At 41.5% G+C, this 25,233-nt stretch overlaps 1 protein-coding gene across 7 annotated transcripts in view; it reads right to left on the reverse strand.

Annotated features, from left to right (window-relative positions):
• The window catches only part of SPECC1L (sperm antigen with calponin homology and coiled-coil domains 1 like), a 145,103-nt gene that overhangs the window by 46,031 nt on the left and 73,839 nt on the right, over positions 1-25,233 (reverse strand). For all 7 annotated transcript variants that reach the window (XM_003905319.4, XM_009216921.2, XM_003905320.3 and 4 more), the window contains 3 exons: positions 22,021-22,111; positions 5,449-5,532; positions 3,196-3,352 (listed from right to left, as the gene is read on the reverse strand). In XM_003905319.4, the coding sequence (XP_003905368.1) occupies positions 3,196-3,352; positions 5,449-5,532; positions 22,021-22,111 (332 nt within the window). The remainder of the gene's footprint in view (positions 1-3,195; positions 3,353-5,448; positions 5,533-22,020; positions 22,112-25,233) is intronic.

The raw sequence follows: 25,233 nt of genomic DNA on the forward strand, positions 1-25,233 counted from the left end.
ATAAAAATTGGCTGGGCATGGTGGCGGGTGTCTGCAATCCCAGCTACTTGGGAGGGTGAGGCAGGAGAATCACTTGAAACCTTGAGATGTAGGTTGCAGTGAGCTGAGATTATGCCATTGCACTCCAGCCTGGGCAACAAGAGTGACACTGTCTCAAAAAATAATAAAATAACCATTTATGTCCTTTATCATCTCATCATTTTAAAAATTACTTATTGTAAAATATACAGGGTAAGGTTATGCAACGTGCAGGATTCTAAGGCATAACAGTTCTTGCCTTCAAGGGGTCTACAATGGGTGAAGCAAACAGACAAAAAATGGCAATAAACATGGACAATATTTACAACTTCCATGAAATGTCTCAGATGTATTTAGTGCTATGTTGTACACTGTTTTTTGATTTTAGGCAGTTAGAATTTTGCCTTGCTCAAAAATGAAATTTCTCTGTAAACTCACTTATTCAACATCTCCTTATGGAGCACCATTGTGCCAGGCAATGTGCAAGCAGTAGGCAATTGAAGGTGAACAACACAGGGCCCCTATTCCCTCAAGGAACTTCAGAGTTTACTACATGATAGTAAGTAAAAACACTGTAGAAGTTTGGGGGGTTAAAATTCTGTGGCTATACATATGATTCATTAAAAAAAAAAAAATCTATGTAGGGTACTTTACAGCATTGTCAACTGCCTTGTAGTCAAAATAAATATTCTGCCTTAGGCCAGATCTTTAATCAAAAAAGATTTTGCAATCACCCCTGGTGAAGGGGCAGGGGAGACTTACAATTCTACTCATTCTGCATCGTATCTTCCCTTTTGGTCACAGTTTGGAAGTGGAACAGAACACCAAGGAATACCCAGAGAAAGAGAAGCTGTGTAATATAACCTCAGCTTGACTAGCAGCCTGTGCTTAAAAGATTGGCCTATTTTTCAGTGATTATAGCAAAGTGCAGACTCTAGTCCCATGTTCTGTGAACTTAGCAGCCCAATAAATATCCTAAAAGTTCATATGTTATAAGCAGCTTAGTATTCCTCAGTATATTTATTCTGTTAGCATTCACCCTCCAAAGTATGCTAGAAAATCAAAGAGGACACATTTACAACAGAAGCTTTTCTAATTGAGAGGAGCCTTGAAATAGTAACAATTTTTATTTATCTAAGAACCAAAAGGAAAAATGCTACTTTTCTACGTGCAGTCAGACTGCCTCCTTGAAGGAAATACACATTTTTGTGTGCCAACCTGTAACATTCCTGCTTTGCTTTAAATAAAGCAGGGACGTCCAATCTTTTGGCTTCCCTGGGCCACAATGGAAGTAGAAGAATTGTCTTGGGCTACGCACAGTGACACGAAAAATAGCTGATAAGCTAAAAAAAAAAAAAAAAATTGCAAAAAAGAAAAAAATCTCATAATATTTTCAGAAAGTTTACAAATTTGTGTTGGGTCACATTCAAAGCTGTCCTGGGCTGCAGGTTGGAGAAGCCTGCTTTAAAGGATTCCAAGAGGTTTGTTATACTATCACTAAACACAGGGAAAGAGAATGACACAGTTATGTGAATGGATGCAAAAAGGGACATCAAAAACAAAAAACAAAAACTTGTCATGGCTCTACATAAAACTCACTTTTTTTAAGAATTTTTTTTTTTTTTTTTTTTGAGACGGAGTCTTACTCTGTCGCCCAGGCTGGAATGCAGTGGTGCAACCTCGGCTCACTGCAAGCTCTGCCTCCTGGTTTCACGTCATTCTCCTGCCTCAGCCTCCCAAATAGCTGGAACTACAGGCGCCCGCCACCGCGCCCGGCTAATATTTTTTTGTATTTTTAGTAGAGACGGGGTTTCACCATGTTGGCTAGGGTGGTCTCAATCTCTTGACCTCGTGATCCGCCCGCCTCACCCTCCCAAAGTGCTGGGATTACAGGCATGAGCCACCACGCCTGTCCAAGACTCTTTTTTTAAGACAGAGTCTCACTCTGAAGCCCAGGCTGGAGTGCAGTGGCGCGATCTCGCTCACTACAACCTCTGGCTCCCAGGTTCAAGCAATTCTAGTGCCTCAGCCTCTCAAATAGCTGGGACTACAGGTACATAAAACCAGATCAGGCTAATTTTTGTATTTTTAGTACAGATGAGCTTTCACCATGTTGGTCAGGCTGGTCTTGAACTGCTGACCTCAAGTGATCTGCTCACCTGGGCCTCCCAGAGTGCTGGGATTACAGGCATGAGCCACCACACCCGGCTGCTTCCTTTCATTCTTCTTAATGTTTGTCAACAGTTTTCTTCATCCCTATAAACAATGTATGCTAAATTTCTGACATCTGTATTTCCCCCTAAGTTCTTAATACCTCTTAGTCCTAAGAGAACTATGAATAAAATATACTTAGATTTTCATGTACTTTTTATCAATTATTAATGTAGCACCACGTTCCCAGACTCCCAGTGTAAACAAACACAGCCATCTTTGATATCATCCATTCTTGCATTCCTTTTATAAAGATCTGTTGCTGAAATCATTTTTCTTTATGAGAAATCTCCCGGGTCCAACCTCTCTTCACTTCTTTTCCACTGTTATCACACTGATCCAGACATGATAATTTATTTACACCACTTTACAGCTTCTATTACGTCAAAGGGACTCAATTTGACTTTAAAAAAGTTCCATCACTTTGCCATCCCCTGCCTAGTCAATCTTTTCTTCTACTGTTCCCTGATATGGTAGGTATACCTTCCTCTGGCCTTCTGTATCACTCTACTGAATTTATAGAACCACCTACCTACAGCATCCCCCTCCATACTCCTCACTTATTCATCCCTTTCGTACATTCCATCAAGTTACTGTACTTTGCCAACCATGCCCCCCACCCTCCCTGTCTACAACCTTCAAGGCCCCACTCAAATTCTAACCTTCTGGGATGCCTTCCCTAACACTCCACCGATTCCTTAGTATTTAAATTTCATAATACTTCCTTTTGCAAGCAACCATTCTCTAATTATAAAAAAAAAAAAAAAAAGATACAGCTATCACTTTTACTTTGTCAGTGTCTTCTATTCCATTTACCCAATTCTGGATAGAAGAAAGATTAGCAAATAACACAGAGAAAAAGAAAAATCACAGTGCTCAAATGCCATCATTTTACAACTTGATCATTTACTGTCAAAAGGCCAGGAGAGGTACACACGAAATGCATGAATATTTACTGTTCTCTACCTTATTCGGCTTCGGGTGGTGGGAGTCACAGATGCCGTTGGAGAAGAGGATAAGGAAAGCTGTGGAGACGTGGTTCCCATAGCCATCAGAGAGGCTGGCGACGCTCCCTCCTGTGCAGAAATGTCCCGTTTCATTTCTTCACTACTTCGTCGGGACACTGTGAGAAACAGTCATAATGCACTTTATAGCAAAACCATTTTAGACCGAGTTCTTGAGATTTTTTTTTTTTTTTCTGAAGATTCCAAAAACACCAGATATTACCATACGGGAGGAAAAACTAATACTGATAACGGGAAAGTATTTCTTATTTTTCCATTAAAAAATCTGTGAGGCCAGCCGCAGTGGCTCACGCCTATAATCCCAGAGCTTTGGGAGGCCGAGATAGGCAGATCACTTGAGGTCAGGAGTTCCAGACCAGCCTGGCCAACATGGTGAAACCCTGTCTCTACTAAAAATACAAAAAACAGCCAGGCATGGTGGCGCATGCCTGTAATCCCAGCTACATGGGAGGATGGGGCAGGAGAATTGCTTAAACCGGGGTGGTGGAGGTTGCAGTAAGCCAAGACTGCGCCACTCTGCACTCCAGCCTGGGAGAAGGAGAGAGACTCCGTCTCAAAAACAAAAAACAAACAAAAAACAACTGTGAAAAGGCATAGTTGAAATATGCACTGAACTCCATATTCCTTATAGACAAGGAGTGTGCCTTTTCCATCTCTATACCCCTCACAGTACCTACCAAGTACATAGTGAGTACTACATAAACAGCTATTTAATTACAAATACAACTAAAAACCAAAGGTGAATTATAACCAGACTTGTAACTACTCAGCCCTGCCCAACACACACAACACAAACCTTCTAAATTCAGCCAAAAACACTGTTAAAGGGACAGAAAGGAAACACATGCTTTATTATAGGGCTACATGTAATGCTAGTTCAGGGTACTTTTTTTTTTTTTTTTTTTTTGAGAGGGAGTCTCACTCTGTTACTCAGGCTGGAGTGCAGTGGCGCATCTCGGCTTACTGCAACTTCTGCCTCCTGGGTTCAAGCGATTCTCCTGCCTCAGCCTCCTGAGTAGCTGGAATTACAGGCGCCTGCCACCACGCCAGGCTTATTTTTGTATTTTCAGTAGAGACAGGTTTTTGCCATGTTGGCCAGGCTGGTCTCGAACTCCTGACCTCAGGTGATCCGCCCACCTAGGCCTCCCAAAGTGCTGGGATTACAGGCATGAGCCACCACAACTGGCCTCAGGGCACATTTTAAAAAACTAAATCAATAAGACAGAAAACCAAAATGTATCAAGTCAACTGTTGGGAAATAGCAACAATCTTTTGGAAAAGTCCTATACTGAAGTCTGGCATAGTAAGACATTGTACTACCTTATTAGAATTACAAAATGTTCTGAGAACCGTTGAGTGGGAGCAGGCACTTCAGCTATTGGTATCAGATCCACAACAGCAGCTTTCTAAAGGCAGCACTGAGTATTGCCAGGTGCTCAGAACGCAGGGCTGAGCACAGTGACAAGTTACATAGTTGACAAAGTTCCTGACCTCAGATTCTTTCTCACCTCAGAAGAAGGTAGATCTGCAGGAGCCATTGACTCTATCATTCCTGGGCAGATTTAATGCAATCAATGTTACCTGTCAGTAATTGTTTTCTCCTGATTACTGAGAACTGCTGCCCCCAACCCCAACCCCAACCCCCGCTTTATTGGCTAAAATTTTCTCAATGATTTTAGGATAACCACAAGCAGAATGTAACTCTGCATTAGTAAAGCAATGCCCTTAAAGATCCAAAGGGCACAAATATTTTCTCCTATTATATGATCTTCAAATGACATGCTTATATATTTCTGGCATAATTTTATAATTACGTTTTCTTTTTCGTTCAATCTCTGTTCTTTATAGTCCTTAAATCAGTAGTTTCTTTTAAGTGGTGTGCTAGGAAACTGGATGAGAAAACCTCTCAGAACTTTATACAAATAGAGGAAACAGACTGAGAAAGAATCTGAAGAACACACACACAGAAAAATGCTTTTGGACGGTAATTTTAGCTGAGCACAGGACCTCCCACTGATTTAAAGCTTAGCTAGGCTGGGCACAGTGGCTCACAACTGTAATCCTAGCACCTTGGGAGGCCAAGGTGAGAGGATAGCTTGTGGCCAGGAGTTTGAGACCAGCCTGGGTAACATACTGAGATCCTGTCTCTAAAAAACAAAAAATAAAAATAAAAAATTCAGATCAAAGTCATCACCTGAGAGGGTCTTGGCACTTTCCATCGCAGGCACTCTTGGGAGGGAAGCAGGCCGGCTGGTTGAAGATGTTCTTAACAGATGCTCTGTACAAAGTAGAAAGGATCCCAATAAAGACATCTGATGCTGAACTTTAAAGTAATAAAGGTACAAAGAAGGTGAGTTTCACTTCTTTCAACCTTGAAGCTCATCCTTCTTCTCAATCCAGGGAACGTCAACAATTTCCCATAGTCTGTTTATCCAAAACAACTCGTGTATACACAGAACACAGTAGAACATCCCATTCAATGTTTTATCTCTAGGAATGAGACACCCCACACAGACGAATACTTCTAAATTCCGGGCTGCCACTTACCTGTTTGATGCAATTCCACCAAAATTCAAAGATCCTCTACTGCAACTAGGTCTAAGCTACAAACTAAATAAAAGCTTTGCCTTCACGTGCCTACAGTTAGTGTGGAAGCTATACATATTAATATATACAACCACAGACAAGTCAGGATGGGATAATTAGAGTAACAGAAATGACAAAAGTATTATCAAACCACAGAGGAGAAGACATTCTCTTTGATTTCAGGCAGCAGGGAAGGCGCTTCAAAAAAACCAATGACATTAAGCTGGGCCTTACTGAAAAGAGGTGGGGAACTATATTTTAGCCGACAACAGTCAAAGAAAGGTACAAAGACATTCAAGTTAGAGAATAAAGGCAAGTATGGCTAAAACATGGGGTATGTGGAAAATAAATAGGACAGCACGGAAAGGGGCTTTAAAGGAGGATGAGGCTGATTAAGGAAAACCTTCATTACCTGACATGTGGACTTTAGTCTGAGGGCAACAAGGAAGCGTCAAACATTTCTGAGCCTTCAGGGAAGGACACAATCAGATATTGCTTCGACCATCTCCATTTGCAGCTTCACCTTGTTCTACTCCTCCCTTGTTCTCTAAATACAAGCTGTCTTGGGAGTTCCTTTAGTACCTTGAGCATTGGCACCAGCTGTCCCCTCGCCTCCTCCTCTGTTCCCTCCTAATCCTGGCTAACCTGATTACCCTTCAGGTCTCAGTTGAACATCACTTCCCTGGGACCTGTTTCCCTGCCAGCACCCGCCAAACACAGACCGGAGTTGCCCTGCTGACTCTCTTCCTGCACACTTCTTACCTAGGGCTACAACCTGACAAGACTCTTCAGACCAGGACACAGGGAGGCAGTCACAAGGACAATCAGAATTGTTCTTTCTGGTTAGGGTCTGGTGTGTGACTGGGCTAAGAGAAAACACCAAACCTTGTATGTAATGAAGACTCTCAGCCAAGAATGTCCACCAATCCCTTTTAAGAACTGACAATTTAAACATGATCCCTCCTAAAAATATAATGATGTCAAAAGTAATGGCATATCATGCTATCTCTTAAGGATAACACATATTCTTCACTCCAAAATTTCTTTTCTCTTCTTTTTCTTCCTCCTTCTCCTCCTCCTTCCTCTTCTTCTCACTCTCTCATTTTTTGTTTTTTGTTTTTTTGGGGGGCTGGTGGTGGGGGGGAACAGGGTTTCCCTCTATTGTCCAGGCTGAAGTGCAGTGGCGCAATCTTGGTTCGCTGCAACCTCTGCCTCCCAGGCTCAAGTGATCCTCCTGCCTCAGCCTCCCAACTGGCTGGGACTACAGGTGTGAGTCACCACACCTGACTGATTTTTGTACTTTTTGTAGAGACGAGGTTTCACCATGTTGCCCAGGCTGGTCTCAAACTCTTGAGCATCCTGCATTCAAGTGATTTTCCCACCTCAGCCTCCTGAGTAGCAGGGATTACAGGCGCCTGCCACCACACCAGGCTTATTTTTGTATTTTCAGTAGAGACAGGGTTTTGCCATGTTGGCCAAAGTGCTGGGATTACAGGAGTGAGTCACTGCACCCAGCCTCATTTTTTTTTTCTTTCTTTTTTTAAGACAGGACCATGCTCTGTTGCCCACGCTAGAGTGCAGTGGCATGATCCTGGTTACTGCCACCTTGACTTCTCAGGCTCAAGTGATCCTCCCACCTCAGCCTCTTGAGGGGCTGGGACTATAGGTATGCATCATTGGCTAATTTTTTGCAGAGATGAGGTCTCACTATCTTGCCCAGGCTAATCTTGAACTACTGAGCTAAAGCAATCCTCCAATCTTGGCCTCCCAAAGTGCTGGGATTATAGGCATGAGCCACCAAGCCCAGCTAAAATTTATTTTCTAAGGGTATGAGGAACATTTGGTTATAATTATTTACTACTTTGGAGGCCTAGGGGAGTGGAAGGATGAGCTTAACAAAGATGGGATGTATATAGCTTAAGAGTCCCTACAGTGTTCTTATCTTGAACAAACATCATCTCTGTGCAAAGAGCCCATAAGCAAGCATCAATCAGAATTCTGAACTCTGTTGGCAGTTGGCATTTATCCATACAGGAAGAGTATATTATGCACAAAATCTGACAGACAAAACAAAGTCAAAAGAACATGGAAATAGTAGAAAACAAAAATCAATTTACATTTAATCAAATTTTCCATTCTACAATTTTGAAATGGTGGTTATTTCCCTAAAAATTTTAGTCTCCCAAAGAAAAACAGAGCAAGTTAAGAAAGTGAAAATGAAGGTTGAAAAGACAAATAAATCAAAACAAGGTGCTTGTTACAGACACAGGCATAAGCCTTGGTCATTCTCTACATGAAAACGTGTCTAAGTTTTTACAATGCACACTATAGGCACAATTGCAAAAAAAAGTTCATGAAATGTATTGCTGATACATGTGCCCAATGCTAGCTGAGTCTGTTTCTTACTGCATGGTTAAGGATCCAAGTCTGCCTCAATTTGACAGACTGTCTCGGTCACAGCCCTGCACTTACTTTTTGAAAATACACAAAAACGCACTGAGAACCCAAACAGGTTATTCTTTTAAAAATTATTTGTGTTAAATTTTAACAGCCACAATCCAGACTGCTGCCATTTCATGAAGTATTTCCACTGTGAGAATCAAATCTACCCAGAGGCATTTGTCACAGTAAAAACACAGATTCATTTACTACTCTACTAAGTAGGCTGGCTTCCATGTTCATGTCAAACTGTCGGTTTATCTCTCTTCAGGAAATAAGATTAGTGTATTACAATTGAGTGTAGCAGGCAGGAGATATTATATTTACAGTAACAGATTCTATTCTACTGCCATGTGGAGCTATTCTTGTCTTAATTCATTCATTAAACAAAAATCATTTGGGTGTCCACTACTTGCCAGGCACTTGCCTTGGTGCAAAGGTCAGAGAAAAAAAGAAAGGAGACAGCAAACTTGATTTCATGGAACTTGGAGTCTAGAGTAGAAGCAAACATTCAAAAAGTCATTACGAGTGAGGGATGCTAAGAAAAAAACAAGTACCAGGGGTTCTGGGAACATAGCGGGCACCGTGACCTGGTCTTAAGGGGAGAACAGGAAAGGTCTCCTCAGGAAATGACAGCAAAGTTGAGATTAGAAGGATAATTAATAGTTTTTATGCAGGCAAAGGAGAGCTTAGAAGAAAAAGAGTGTTCCCAACTGAGTGCTTAGCATACCCCCAAAGAAATCTAGGACACTGTGGTGATGTTCAGAGGGAGGGGAAGAGCAGAGTGAGGTAAGCCTTCAAAGGTAGGCCAGAGGGCCAGCTCAGGCAAGCGTGAGTCACATAGGCAAACTCCAGGGTAAGGTGTTTGAACTTTATCTAGTTGGCAAAGTGGAGCCAATGGAGGTTTTACCACGTTAGCATTTTTCTGGCTGCAGCAGATTGGAGAGGGGTAACAGTTTATACAGGACAATGAGTTAGAGTGTACAGGTAAGAGATGATGGTGACTTGGACTTGGGTGGTACCAGTGAGTATGTGACGTACACAGATTCAAGGGCTCTTTGATGCAGCAGAATCAACAGACTTGCCGACAGATGGATATGAAGGTAAAAAGGAAGGAGGTACCACATATAGAGGTAAGACAGGTGAGGAGGATTATGGAAGGAAGAGACGTGAATACACTTAATTTGAGAACCCTTTGAGATACCCAGGGAAAGATGTGGACGAGGCAATAAGAGAGAGTGCAAAAGAAAAGTCTGATGTGAATATATTGTTTGGAGACTGTAAGCACACAGGTGATGGCGTGGGAGTGCACTTGGTGACATGGAGGTTTCTGGTAATCTTGGTCACAGCAATTAATTCAATACACTGGTGGGGACAAAAATAAGATTAGAATGTGCTGAGGAGGGAGTGGGAGACAGGAAAGATGTGGAGATAAATTGAGCAAGAGTAAGGAAGAAAGTATAACAGCTGGTGGGCAAGAGAGGGAGGATTTTTTTTTTCTTAACAAAGGAAAGATGTATTTTTAAATGACAGAAAGGAGCTAGCCGGTAAAGAGGGTAAAGTTGAAGATACAGGAGAAGGAAATAATCCATCAAGAGCATAAGGTTAACAGCATCTGAGAAAGTCCAAGAGGAGCAGATCCAGGGCTCAGATAAAGGGATAAACGTAAACAGAGATACATTCTGATTACTTCAGACAGATACGTAACATGAGCATACTAGGTCTGCTAGTTAATTCTAATTGCAGAAATAGTTACAGGTAGTTTTCCCTTTATTGTTTCCCAAATCAACTTTACAGGCAAATAGATTTTAAAATAGTAGCTTTTGCTGATTGAAGCCAAGTGGGCCAGCTAAAATTCGGTAGAAAACCCAGTCTTACTGTCTTGAAGAACTAGACAACATATTCTGGGACAACCACAGCAGATGGAAAGTGAGGGTGTGGGGAAAATACCAGAAAGGGAGAGCCACGAAAACAGAGCGAACAGTTTGTATATAAACTCTGTTCAAATCCTTCACTGACTTGTGAAGTCCACAAGTACTCATGCTCCAAAGAGCTGAATTACGCACAAAATAATCAAACAGGTATTTCAGTTGCAGGGAGTTTGGAGTCTGAGGTGAGCCAAGTTAACTGCTTGCTAAAACAAAAACCAATATTCTGCAGAGAAATATAATAGAATCAAGTCTCTCAGCCAGGTGCAGTGGTTCTCACCTGTAATTCCAATACTCTGGGAAGCTGAGGCAGGAGGAGCATGAGCCCAGGAGTTTGAGACCAGCCTGGGCAACACAGCAAGACCCCATCTCTACAAAAACATTAGCCGGACATGGTGGCACACACCTGTAGCCCTAGCTACTTGGGGAACTGACGTGGGAGGATGGTTTGAGCCCAGGAAGTCGACACTGCAGTGAGTGAGGATCACACCACTGCACTCCAACCTGGGTGACAGAGTGAGACCCTGCCTCAAAAAAAAACAAAAAACAAACAAAAAAAACTCTACAATATGTGATCCTTACACCCAAGACACAGCTCAAAATTACTAGACATACAAAGAAAAAAGAAAATGAGCCATACTCAAAAGAAATGGAAACCTACCTGAAGATGGCCTATGTCCTAGAAATAGCAGAAAATAACTTAAAAGCAGCTATTACAAATATGACCAATATTATAAAGGAAAATACACCCTCAGTGAATGAATAAATAGGAAAACTCAGCGGAAAGCATTGTAAGAGAGTTCTGAGATGAAATGCAAAGGACAGCCTAAAACTGAAATTGGAACAGGCATTAAGAAAAGCCCTCTGGGCCGGGCGCGGTGGCTCAAGCCTGTAATCCCAGCACTTTGGGAGACCGAGACGGGCGGATCACGAGGTCAGGAGATCGAGACCATCCTGGCTAACCCGGTGAAACCCTGTCTCTACTAAAAAAAAATACAAAAAACTAGCCGGGCGAGGTGGCGGCCGCCTGTAGTCCCGGCTACTCGGGAGGCTGAGGCAGGAGAATGGCGTAAACCTGGGAGGCGGAGCTTGCAGTGAGCTGAGATCCGGCCACTGCATTCCAGCCTGGGCGACAGAGCGAGACTCCGTCTCAAAAAAAAAAAAATAAAATAAAATAAAAGCCCTCTGGAAAACTGTTCCCCACTCTAAACACAAAGTATTACTGGAGAAACTGGAAGCTTGTTCTGCACTGAGGGTAATCACAGCAACAACAAACCTCAAACCCAGCCCAGCTCCTGAGCAGATTAACTCAAACTCCCACATTTAAAGATCTAAGTAGAAGAAAAGAGGTGTCCATTTCAAGGCATAAAATCAATCTACTATCCATGTAAGATGTCTAGCTTTCAATAAAGAATTGTAAAATATACAAAAAGCCAAGAAAAAGCCCACATCCCAGCTCACTACACCAGGACACAAAGTAATCAATAAAACCAAATGGCACAGATGTTGGATCTATAGGGCATTTAAAATAACTCTGATTAATATATCATTTTATTTATTTTTTTATTTTTATAGAGATGAAGTCTCACTATGTTGTTCAGGCTAGTCTTAACTTCTTGGCTCAAGCAATCTTCTTGCCTTGGCCCCCCTGAGTGCTGGGATTACAGGTGTGAGTCAGTTTCCAGCCTCAGCCTTAAAAAGAAAGGAAACTGTTTCATGCCACAAAATGGATGACCCTTGAAAACATGATATTAAGTGAAACAAAGTCTCTAAGGGAAAAGGCAGATAATATGCAAGATCAGCTAGGATTTCCTACTTGATTTTCTCTTATAGTTTCCATCTCTCTGCTAAAATTAGACAAATAAAACTGTGAAAACCGTATCTCTGGTTTTCAACTGTGGGCAAATTTGCCCCCCCAGGGGATTATTAGAGTATCACCCCCATTTCCCCAGTTGTGACAATAAAAAATTAGAGGCATTTTTGGTTGTCATAACTGGGGAGATGGGGGTGACACTGGCACTCTGGTGGGTAGAGAGCAGGGATACTGCTAAACTTTCTGTAATGCACAAAACAATCCTCCACAACAGACAGTTATGTGGATGCCAATAAGGGCAAGGTTGACAAATCTTAACCTAAGGCAACCACTGAAAGAATTTAATGGATACAAATAATAACTCAATAGGAGAGATAAAACAAAGTAATGACAAATGGTCAATGGACCCAAGAGAAGGCGGAAACAGGAAAAAGAAACAGAACAGATGGGTCAAATACAAAACACGACAAGGTAGTAGATTTTAATCTCACCATAACAATAATCATATTAACTGAGAATGGTCTAAATCCACCAATTAAAAGACAAAATGTCAGAATGAATAAAAAAGAAAGACTAAACTATATACTGTCTACAAGAAACTTACTTTAAATATAAAGACATATATTTAAATTAAATTAAAAGGATAGAAAAAGATATATCATGCAAGCACTAACAGAAGGTTGGAGTAGCTATATCAATATCAGAAAAGAAAGACTTCAGAACACGGGATATTATCAGAGATTTAAAAAAGAAAAAAACCATAAAAATAAAGGGGCTAGTTCTCTAAGAAGACATAACACATTCCCAAATGGGTATGCATCTACCAACAGAGCTTTAAGATACATGAGGCAAAAACTGAAAGAACTAAAAGGAGAAATAGAAATCCACAACCAGACTTTCAGAGTTCAAGACTATTCTCTCAGTAATTCCTAGAAACAAGCAGACAGAAATGAGTAAATATAGAAGACCTACACTTGAACAATACAACCAAGTAGATCTGATATTTATAAAACACTCTGCCCAAAAACAGCAAAATAAAAACATGCTGCCAAGTGAGAGAAGCCAGACTTAAAAAAAAAAAAAAGCTGTATGCTGTATGATTTGATTTATATGATAGTCTAGAAAAGGCACTACTATAGGGATGAAAAACATATCAGTGGTTGCTAGGGAATGGGGTGTATGGTAGGGGTTGACTACAAAGGGGTAGCATGAAGGAATTTTGGGGGTGATGGAACTCCTGTGTACAGAACTGTGTAACTATGATGACAGACAAATGGCTATGCGTTTGTCAAAACCCACAAAACTGTATACCAGAGAGTGTAAATTTTACTGTATATAAATTAAAAAAAAAAAAAAAAAAAAACAGAACAGTGGGGAGGGAGGGGGAGGAGGGGAGGAGAACAGAATGTGGACTATGACAAATTAATCTAACTACATTACAAAACCATGACAGACCAACTGAAGGGAGTAGGGAAAAAGGAACTGGCTTAAGTAACTTTGTATATGTATATTAAGGTTGAACAAATAAATAAATATACTGCAGATAATGAGAGCCAGGTTTCTCAACCCCAAAAGAAAGAAGTTATAAGTAAGGAAAGGGAAAATTCTGGAATGAACCCATTGGTGATGGCTTGGAGTCAGGTATCAGTACAAACTTACAGTTCTTGATAGATAGGCAGACAGACAGAGAGATAAATAAGATAGGTAGACAAGTAGGTAGGTGGGTGGGCGGGTGGATAGGTAGATAGACAAGATAGGTAGGTAGGTAAGTAGACAGACAGACAGATAGGATAGATAGTGTATATACATGGGTTGGTACACATACATACAATTTCCCTAGTTCTATCCAGAGAGGGACTAAAGGCTGTGAAACCCCAGTAGCAATGAGCACATCTAGCACCTGAATCTTGGTTTCTTTTTTTTTCTTTTTTTTTGAGATGGAGTCTCACTCTGTTGCCAAGCTGGAGTGCAGTGACACGATCTTGGCTCACTGCAACCTCTGCCTCCCAGGTTCAAGCAATTCTCCTGCCTCAGCCTCCGGAGTAGCTAGGACTACAGGTGCATACCACCACGCTCAGCTAATTTTTGTATTTTTAGTAGAGACGGGGTTTCACCATGTTAGCCAGGATGGTCTGGATCTCTTGACCTCATGATCTGTCCACCTCAGCCTCCCAAAGTGCTGTGATTACAGGCATGAGCCACTGCACCTGGCCTGGATCTTGGTTTCTAAATACTATTCTCTAACAAAAGTAACCAGAACTTGGCCAGGCGCGGTGGCTCATGCCTGTAATCCCAGCACTATGGGAGGCCGAGGTGGGTGAATCACGAGGTCAGGAGGAGTTCGAGACCAGCCTGGCCATCATGGTGAAACCCGTCTCTACTAAAGATACAAAAAAATTAGCTGGGCATGGTGGCGCGCACCTATAATCCCAGGTACTTGAGAGGCTGAGACAGGAGAATCACTTGAACCCAGAGGTTGGAGGTTGCAGTGAGCCGAGATCACGCCATTGCACTCCAGTGACAGGGTGAGACTCTGTCTCAAAAAAAAAAAAAAAGAAAAGAAAAGAAAAAAAGTAACCAGAACTCCTTAGAGAAATGGTTGACTCCAGGGCTGGTGCAGGAAAAAAAAAAAAAAACAAGATGGGGCTGGAGCATCTTGTGGTGCCAGAAAGTACTTCAGGGATAGAGGGAAGGTGCATTGAAAGAACAAGGAATCAATGTGAAAAATCTCTCAACAGCCACTGATGGAATAATCTGACAACAAAACAAATAAAAATGGTAGTAGATTATAATCCAAAGAATAAATATCCATGAGTCTATACCAATATAAATGAGTGATGTCAATAGAATACATATAAATAATTCCTTACAGATGGAATGAAGAAATAGAAAGCCATCACTGAAACACCACAGTAATAACTGTTGTGGGCAAAATGCATAAATAAGTGCTGAAATCTGTGAGAGAAAGCTTAAGAAGGAACAAAACTGATACAGTCTAGGTGTCTGTCCCCTCCAAATCTCATGCTCAAATGTAATCCCCAGTGTTGGAGGTGGGCCTGGTGGGAGCTACGGGTCATAAGAGCAGATCCCTCATGAATGGCTTGGTGCTGTCCTTGTGAGATCTGGTTATTTAAAAGTGTGTGGCACCTCTCTCCTCTCTCTCATGCTCCCCCTTTCTCCATGTGACATGCCTGCTATTGATTTGTCTTCCACCATGACTGTAAGCTTCCTGAGGCCTCACCAGAAGCTGAGCGGATGCTGGCACCATGCCGCCTATAGAGCCTACATAACTGTGAGCCAATTAAACCTCTTTTCTTTATAAGTTACCCAGCCTAATGTATTTCTTTACAGCAATCCAAGAATGGACTAACACAAAGATATTTACTAATTCCTAGCAGACAATCACCAAACCAAGTGAACAAGGTTAATTTAACATCAGAAGTAACAGGACACGTCAATCTCATGTACTCCTGATAAAATAACTTGAAAAGGACACATCACCTCCGCAGTATCCCTTCCATTAAAACATAAACTCAGGCTGGGCATGGTGGCTCACAACTGTAATACTAACACTGTGGGAGGCCGAGGTGGGCGGATCACTTGAGGTCAGGAGTTCAAGGCCAGCCTGGACAACATGGTGAAACTCTATCTCTACCAAAAAAGACAAAAAAATTAGCTGGGTGTGGTGGTATGCGCCTGTAATCCCAGCTACTCGGGAGGCTAAAGCAAGAGAATTGAACCCGAGAGGCGGAGGTTGCAGAGTGAGGCCTTATCTCAAAAAACTCAAAAAACAAAACAAACAAAAAAACGAAAAAAAAACCCCAAAACAAAACCCATAAACGCAACTTAAATCAGAAGACAATATCAGACAAGCCCATACTGAAAGACATTCTGCAAAATAACTGACAACTATTCTTCAAAAGTATTGAGGTCATGCGAGACAGGGAAAGAGTGAGAAGCAGTTGCAGACTGGTGGGGACTAATGAGATAAGACAACTAAATGGAAAGTAGGAGCCTCAATTTGATCCAAGAATTAAAAAAGGACATTAGAGGAAAAACTGGTAAAATCCAAATAAATTCTGTAGGTTAGTTAATAATATTTTACTGATATTAATTTCTTACTTTTGATAATTGTTCTACAGTTATGTAGGATGTTCCTATAAGGGAAGCTAGAAGGAACTCTAATATTTTTGTTAAGTCTAAACTTATTTCAAAAGGTAGAGTTTAAACATACAGAGAGACAGAACACCTTAAATACTGATATACATGCTGAAGGGTAGTGATTATAACTTACTTTGTGATAAAGCAAATATAAAAGAATGTCACAGAATCTAGGCTGTATGTGGATAATTCACAGCACAACTTTTTGCAACATTTCTTTATGTTTGAAAATTTTCATCATAATATGCTGGGGAGAAAACAGGAGCCGAGATATTCTGATTTTTACCAAGAACCACAGGGAAGAGGAAGAAGAAGGAGAAGTGACTAAATACGCAATTGGACTGTAAAGTGCACCGGGGTAGGATTTCTATCTCATTTTATCCTGGGACTTTCATGGCCTAAGGCTAGATCTAAAGCTGAGGCAAAATCTGATTTAGAGTAAAAAAAGACAATTCTGTGAAACTTTTTGAGCAGAAGGTTTGGCTTTCCAGTAAAACCTCCTAATTTTATATAAATTTATGGCATGTATCCTTAACATAAATCATTTTTTTTCAAAATACTCAGTTTACAAAAATCTTTAACCTCAAGTAACACAATTTAGACAGGTAATAATGGTATGAATTTCCTTACAGAACACAACTACACTTGGACTAACCAACTTCTTAAGATATCTATATGCCTGAGCTGAGAGACACAGTGATAGTGTCACACTGACACTGGGCAATCCCAGGCTTCTCAACCATTTACACCAGCCAGCTGAGGTTTATGCTTAACATTCTGGAGCTCATCTGGTCACTGTGAACTTTTCAACTACCTGTATCCATGTAGCAGGTAGCAGAATCTGTGCTTTTCAGCTTAGGGCACAAATGCTAATATTCATATACTATCTACAAAGATTCACTAAGGTGGCACCAGTCATGACCCTAGCCATTTAATTCAACTGCTGGTAACACCAACAAAAGAGCATTTGATTAAGTGCATTTATAGTAAGATTTCTCTGGTATGAAACATTTTCCTGCAAGTGCATGATGCTAAAGGATAATAGATTTAAAAACTATTGTAGAGCAAGAGGCAGCATCTTTTTTTTTTTGAGACAGTCTCGCTCTGCTCCCCAGGCTGGAGTGCAGTGGCGCAATCTCGGCTCACTGCAAGCTCTGCCTCCCAGGTTCACGCCATTTTCCAAGAGGCAGCATGTTTTTAAACTTCAGTAATGAGGACACCGAAATTTTTAAAATGAAAACTACATACTGTATTTTAAAATTCATCCCAAAGTAAATAAGACAACCAAGGAAGAAAAGCAGTTCAAGACAGAGCTCAGAAATCCTACTCTCATCACAATTTGGAAAACCACGAATCATTTGGTTGTTCTTAGTTTTCTGAGTGGTTCCTTTCTTGAATGACTATTTATGATAAAAGATCACAGTATCAACTACTGTGATATAGATTCACCTAAGTGTGTTTCCTTTCTCCTGTATTTGCAATGTCTCAACCAGGCTCCACTAAGGCATGACAACAGACTGAAGTGGAGAATGAGACCAGCTTTTACGTACACTGACGGCATGTACCCCATGCCGCTGGCACTACCGTTTGATGCATCACCAGATGACAAAATGAGAGCCAGGAATAGAATCTTAACGCATTTAATCTGTGTCTTCAATAACCTTGGCCTACAGACCTTCCACACCCATTCTCCACCCACAAAAGCCAAGGTAACAGAAATAATTAAACCGCCATCTTTGCCCAATAATATTCCAAAGTCACTTATACCTGAGTCACTTGGGGTGCTTGTGAAAATGGCATATCCAAGCTACTGAGTCTACATCACTAGATCTGAGGGGAGGCCCAAGATTCCTATATTTTAACAAGTGACTCAGGTAAGCTTGAGACACACAACTGGTGCTGGTTTCCCCTGGTAAATCTCGCCCTGCTCTGACCCCATCAGCATAAGCCTGGAAAGCAGCAGTGGAGAGTGGAGAAGGCCTTGAGGGTTGGCTTCAGCTGAGCCCAGGAGATATGGGAAGACCCTGAGTCATTTCCCAGTGCAACACTCCACTCTCCTCAGAGGCCACCTGGAACATGGAGCATTAGTGTGCTCTGATGCCCCAGGATCACCTCAGTGCCCTCAGATAGGGGTCTCTCCTCCTGGGCTTTCTCAGGCTTGCAGCCACACCACTGTGCCCAGGCTGGACTCACAGCTTTAGGGCACTGGCACAGGGTTACACTTACTCTCAGAGGCTGCTGCATGCTTGCACTGGCTCTGATCACACTTAACACTGACTGAAGAAAGTCAAAAGGCTGACTATTGACAGAACTAGGGCATACCTACCAAGCAGCAGAGTGAAAATGTTCCTGAATTCCTGGTTTTCACCTCTGCCTTCAACACATAGAGCTTTTTAAAGATGCCAAGGACACAACTTGTGTAGGTGCTTTAGTTATTTGCTGGCAGCTAAGCAAAATCCTGCAGGCAACTCAGGCGTCTAAAATATTTGACTGTGGGCCAGTGAGAGCTATCATTCTCAGCCACTTGAGCTACTCAGAAAAAGTTCACACATATAGTAATAAAAACAAACAGCAAAGATTTACCATGGGAAAGAATTTTTGCTAAGCACTTTACAAACTTTAACTCTTCTTTCTTTCACTCATCTCACAATTTTTTATCAAGAGTCCAGTACTTCTACAGGTGCTGAGGATGCCTCAGTGAACACAACAGACACCAGTCTTGCCTTATGGGCCTTACAATTTAGGGAAATGAGAGAAAGAAATAAAAATTATAGACAAATCATATGGGATGTTAGAAGGGGGCCAGTGATAAGGAGAGCAAGCAGAGAAAGGGGTGTGTGGGAGAATGAGTGGTTTCTATCTTTAAATAAGGTACTTAGGGTCTTGCTGAGGAGGTTCAATCCAGCAGAAGGTTCCAGTAGAGGAAGCGCCAGTACAAGGTGTCCAAGTCAGGAGTATGCCCAACTGCTCAGGGACAGTGGGGAAGCCCATGTGGTGAGGTAGAGTGAGCAAGAAAGTGAAGAGGCTACAGAGGACACTGAGGCCAGGCTGTGAGGGTCTGGAGGCCCCTGAGAGAACTCTGGCTCCTCCTCTAAAGGAAATGGGGAGCGGTAGAAAGTTTGACTAGCGTAGTAGGTTTTGATTCCTGTTTTTCAAGCTACAGTGTCAAGAACAGACAGTGAGCGTGATTAGCAATCTTTTGCCAGGACCCAGCTGAGAGATGATGGCAGCTTATACCAGGGAGGTGACAGTAGAGAAAAGAGCAATGCTCTTATTCTGGACATATTTTGAAAGTAGAGCCAGTGGGATTTCCTAAACAACTGAACAAGTCTAAGATGAAGAAGGAAGTTAAGGATGACTCCAAGGTTTCTGAGGATGAAACTGCCATGAATGGAGATGGGGAAGGCAGATTACATGTAGAACAAGTTTGGAAAATGGGGGAAATCTTGTCCTGGAGACACAGAATATTCAATATCAAAATGGGAGATGTCAAGTAGGCAACTGGATACATGAATCTAGAGTCCAGAGAACAGGCGAGAGATGCAAATCTGACAAGTCCTCAGCACAAAAATAGTATTTAAAGTCATGAGACAGGATACAATAACAAAGAAAGTGAGGACAAAGAACAAAGGCCCTGTACTGAGCTCTGGGCCACACCTCCATGTACGGGTCAGGAAGAACAGAAAAGCCAGGCTGGGTGCGGTGGCTCACGCCTGTAATCCCAACACTTTGGGAGGTTGAGGCTGGCAGATCACCCTGAGGTAAAGAGTTCGAGACCAGCCTGGCCAACATGGCAAAACCCTGTCTCTACTAAAAATACAAAAATTAGCTGGGTGGGGTGCTCCGAGCCTATAATCCCAGCTATTCGGGAAGCTGAGGCAGGAGAATCACTTAAACCCAGGAGGCGGAGGTTGCAGTAAGCTGATATTGTGCCACTGCACTACACTACAGCCTGGGTGACAGAGTGAGACTGTCTCAAAAAAAAAAAAAGGAACAAAGAAAAAAAAAAAGGAGAAAAGCCACACAGGAGAGGGAGAAGCAGCAGCCTGACAGAGAGAAGGCACAGGAGTGTGGTATTAGGAAAACCAAAAAGAATGTCCTAGAAGACAGAGTGCTCAGCAGTGCCAAATGCCACTGACAGGTCATATCAGATTACGACTAAGCTGGATGGGTTGGGGACACAGCAGTCCTTGACAATCTCAGCAGCTGCGGGTGTTAAGAGCCCAGGAACTTAGTGAGCTAGGTATTCACTATCAATTTACAGGTGAGGAGACAGCACCAAAAAGGTTGAGGTTAACAACCAGGCCATGGTGAGGCCAAGATCTCTGCAATGCACACATGAAAATCCTTTGTGGGTTCAACTGGGAGGTGGGATGTAAAGAGAGGAAGGAGAGATGCAGAGTATTTGGGTTAAGAAAACTTTAAACCTTCCACTATTTGTTCCCTTAGCAAAATCTTCTGACGGGAGAAAAGAGCTTAGTTCATGACTGACAAATGAACCAGAGCCAAGAAGCAGGGCAGAAGGCAAGTCTTTGTGCCAGGAAGGTAGCATCCTGTGCTCCATTGCCCCTAAATGTGCACACAACCAGCTTATAAGAACACTGAAGATGACAGGTGTAGCGCCAGTTCCACAACCAAATTGAACTCTTCAGGCACTGGTACGACATGAAGTCCATGGAGCCAGTCCTTTGGGTTCTCTAATTGAATACTTTTCACAAGTCTGCTTACTTCTGACCCAAAACCTGTTGAAACCTTCTAGTCTAACATACAGAGCCTAACTTGCACAACCAAGAATTCCTGACGCATGGAAGTAACTGGCCTGCATCAGCGAAGAGGAGCCCTCAGGCCCTGAGGGGACACTTGGGAACATTCCCACACCCACCACAAATGAAGCACTGCTTTTCCCAGCACCACACCCCAATGCTGCTGTTCATCTTTCCAATGCACTTCAGTATCGCACATGAAGAGGCAGTGCGGGGTAAGAGAAGGAGCCTCAACCTTGTAAGGTGGGATACTTGGGTTCTGGTGCCAGCTCTGCCATAAAAAGCTACATGGAAGGCCAGGTGCGGTAGCTTGCATCTATAATTCCATCACTTCGGGAGACTGAGGTGGGCAGATCACTAGTGGGCCAACATAGTGAAACCCCGTCTCTACTAAAAATACAAAAATTATCTGGGCATGGTGGCGGGCGCCTGTAATCCCAGCTACTCAGGAGGCTGAGGTGGGAGAATCGCTTGAACCCGGGAGGCAGAGGTTGCAGTGAGCCGAGATTGCACCACTGCACTCCAGCCTGGGAGTCAGAGTGATATTCCAACTAAAAAAAAAAAATGGCTACGTGAAAACAGCAAGTTCCTCCCAAGGGCTCCAAAGAGTTGCTGAGCCTCATCTTCTAAAGTCTCAGCTCCCTCAAGGTAACAAAACACAGCCCAGAGATCTAAGGAATGGGCTCTGAAGTCAGGCTGCCCTGGGCTACTGCTTAGTAACTAACTGTGTTAACCTGAATTGACTTAGTTAACTTCTTTAAGACTCATTTTTGATATCTGTAAAACGAGGATGACAATAATACATATGCCATGAGGAACTGTGAAAACAGTGCCTAGCAATGGTGTACACTCTCTATGTGACCCATTATGACAGCTGTCAGGAAAGATGCATTCATTAACAACTACTTTCTCCACTTGGAATTTAGATATATTTATTAGTGAACTTCTGATACAAAGGTACACCAGATTGATTGAAATAATATCAAGAGCAAAGAAAATAATTTAGTTTGCCAAAGAAGCCAGAACAACTCAAAAACTGACAAAAAAGGTGAAATGTTATGGCATATTACATGTACCTTGAACAGGGATTTCCCCATAGTTTGGTCTCTTATCTGACAGGGCTGTCAGGGGTTTGGATGTTGAGATTGGTCCACTTATGGAATGTCTCTGAAATCATAAGATAAACAATATCGAAGTTAAATCGAGTATTGGGACTCACAAAGTAAACGCTGCAGAGAGTAGGTATTTAGTTATAAATCTGTATTAATTCTTTCCATACTACTACAGTAAGGTTGTAACACACCTTACAGGCATGGACTATGATCAATATACTTTTTTTAAAAATTAGACTTTTATTATGGGATAATTATAGACTCATATGCAGTTGTTAAGAATATAGAGAGATCCTATGTACTCTTTACTCAGTTTCCCCCAATGGTAATATCTTATAAACCTATAGTAAAATACCACCAGCAAGATTTTGACAGTAGCCAAAATATTGATGTAGTCATATCTTATATAGTCATTTATATATTATTGATACAGTCAAGATAAAGAACATTTCCATCACCATAAGGATCCTCCCTGGGGCCCTTTTACAGTCACACCCCTCTCCCTGTCCCCAACCCCATATCACTGACTCCTGGCAACCACTGGTATTCTGAATGTGGTTTCATTATTTTGTTGGAAGAGAATCTTTAAAGTATCACAAACCAATTCAGTAAATATAAAAACATGTTGCAAAATGAAATGCAGATGTGCTCCTTTTGTAATTGTACTGGTCTTTCAAGTCCTCGTTCAAATAGATCTCAATTCTGCCACCCACTTGCTAATGCTACTACAACAACTGCCCAGTACAGTCTGTCATCTCAGTGCAGCACTACAGCAACAGCTTGTCACTGGCTTCCTCATCTCCAGACTTCTGCATATGCAAGCAGCCAGAAGAATCCACCACGGCCAGGGCCGGTGGCTCATGCCTGCAATCCCAGCCCTTTGGGAGGCCGAGGTGGGTGGTTGACGAGGTCAGGAGTTTAAGATCAGCCTAGCCAACATAGTGAAACCCCGTCTCAACTAAAAAATACAAAAAATTAGCTGGGTGTGGTGGCAGGTGCCTGTAATCCCAGCTACTCGGGAGGCTGAGGCAGGAGAATCGCTTGAAGCCAGGAGGCAGAGGTTGCAGTAAGCCGAGATCACGCCACTGCACTCCAGCACGGGCGACAGTGCGAGACTCCATCTGAAAAAAAAAAAAGAATTCACCACAAACACTTAAAACCCCTCAGCTCTCTTGGCTACCTCTACATGATGCTCAAATACCATGAACCTACTTATTTACTACCATGCAGACCATGTTGCTTGTCTATATTTTTCTTGTGCTTCATTCCCACAGCTTTCCCCCAGTCCTTTTTATCTGGCTAACTTTTAACTATTCATTTCATATTCCCACTGGAAATGTGGACGAGGTCCAGCTTCTCCACATCCCGGCCACACTTCAGCTCATCAACCTTTCAGATTTTGGCCATTAGGAATAATATAGAATAGGATCTCATTGTGGATTTAATTTCCATTTTCCTGATGACTAACGATGTTGATCATCTTTTCATGTGCCATTGGCCATTTGTATTCTTCTCCTGGAAGGACCTTTTCAAATCTTATGCCCATTATTTATTGGGTTGTTTGTCTTCTTACTGAATGTAAATCTTTTGTTAGGTAAATGTATTATGAATATATTCTCCCCAGTCTGTAGCTTGCTTTTTAATTTTCTTAATGTCTTTCAGAGAAGTTTTAAGTTTTGATGCCCAATTTATCAACTTGCTTTTATAGTTCATGCTTTTTTACATCTTAGTAAATCTTTGCAGTCTTAAAGGTTATGAAGATTTTCTCTCACGTTCTCATGTAAAAATTGTGGTTTTAGCTTTCACATTTAAGTCGATAGTCCATTTCAATTTTTGTGTATTTCATGAGGTACGGGCTGAGGTTATTTCTTTTCTATACAGTTACCTAGTCATTTCAGAATGTTTTCTTCAAAAGACTATTCCTTACCGATTGAATTACTTTAGTATCTTTGTAGAAAATCAACTGGCCTACTTCTGAACTCTCTGTTCTACTGATCTAATGCTGAAATCAGGTAGTACAAGTCCTCCAAATCTGACCTCCACCCGTACCCCCGACCCCAACGTTTTGAATATTCAGGGATCTTACATTTCCATATGAATTTAATACTACCATGTCAATTTCTACCCAAAGAGCACTGCTCTTTTAATTGGTATTGTGTTGAATCCACAGACCAATTTAAAGGACTACTACAAGATATTAACAATACTGAGTCTTCCAATCTATAAATGACATCGCTTTCCATTTATTCAATTTCTCTCAGCAATATTTTATTGTTTTCATTCCACAGGTTGTGCATACATTTCATATTTATTGCTAAGTATTTCAATTTCCGATTATTCATGCTAATATAGAGAAAAACAAATAACTTTTGTATAGGACTTCGTGTAAACCTTAACACTGCTTAACTCAAAAAGCTTCTGTGTGGACTCCTTAGATTTTCTGCATAAATGATCATATTATCTGCAAACAATGACAGTTTTACTTTACCCTTTCCAAACTTGTATGCTTTCTTTTTTTCTTTTCTTTTTTTTTTTGGTCTTATGCAATTGCACAGGGCAAGAGCTCCAGCAAAATGCTGAACAAAAGTGGTGAGAGTGGGTATCCTTACCTTGCTCCTGGTCCTGGTGGGAAAGCATTCAGTCTCCAGATTAAGTATGATGTTAGCTGTGGAGTTCCCACAGGTCTCCTTCTATTTCTAGTTTGCTAAAGAGTTTTACTATGAACAGATGTAAAATTTTGTCAAACAGTTTTCTAAAGATGTTGAGATTAATGATTTTTTAATTTTTTTTTTTTTTCTGTTGATGTAAATTTTAACCTTGTACCCCTGGGATACATCACACTTGGTAATGATGGATTATCATTTTTATATATTCCTGGATTCAGTTTTGTTAATGTGTGCTTTTATATTGCCTCTATAACCATCTATAATCACGAGGAATATTGGCTGGCGGTTTTCTTTTTTTGCAATGTCTTTGTCTAGTTTTGCTATCAGGTAATGCTAGCTTCCTAAAATGAACTGGAAAGTCCTTTTACTCTTCTGTTTCCTGAGAGACTATATACAACTGGAATTATTTCTTCCACAAAGGATTGATTCAATTCACTAGTAAAACCACCTGGGCCTGGAATTTTCCATGTGGGAAGACTTTTTATTTTAAACTTTTATTCTGAAATAATTA

The sequence above is a fragment of the Papio anubis genome, chromosome 16 (genome assembly GCF_008728515.1).
Source record: "Papio anubis isolate 15944 chromosome 16, Panubis1.0, whole genome shotgun sequence".
Taxonomy (NCBI): Eukaryota; Metazoa; Chordata; class Mammalia; order Primates; family Cercopithecidae; genus Papio; species Papio anubis.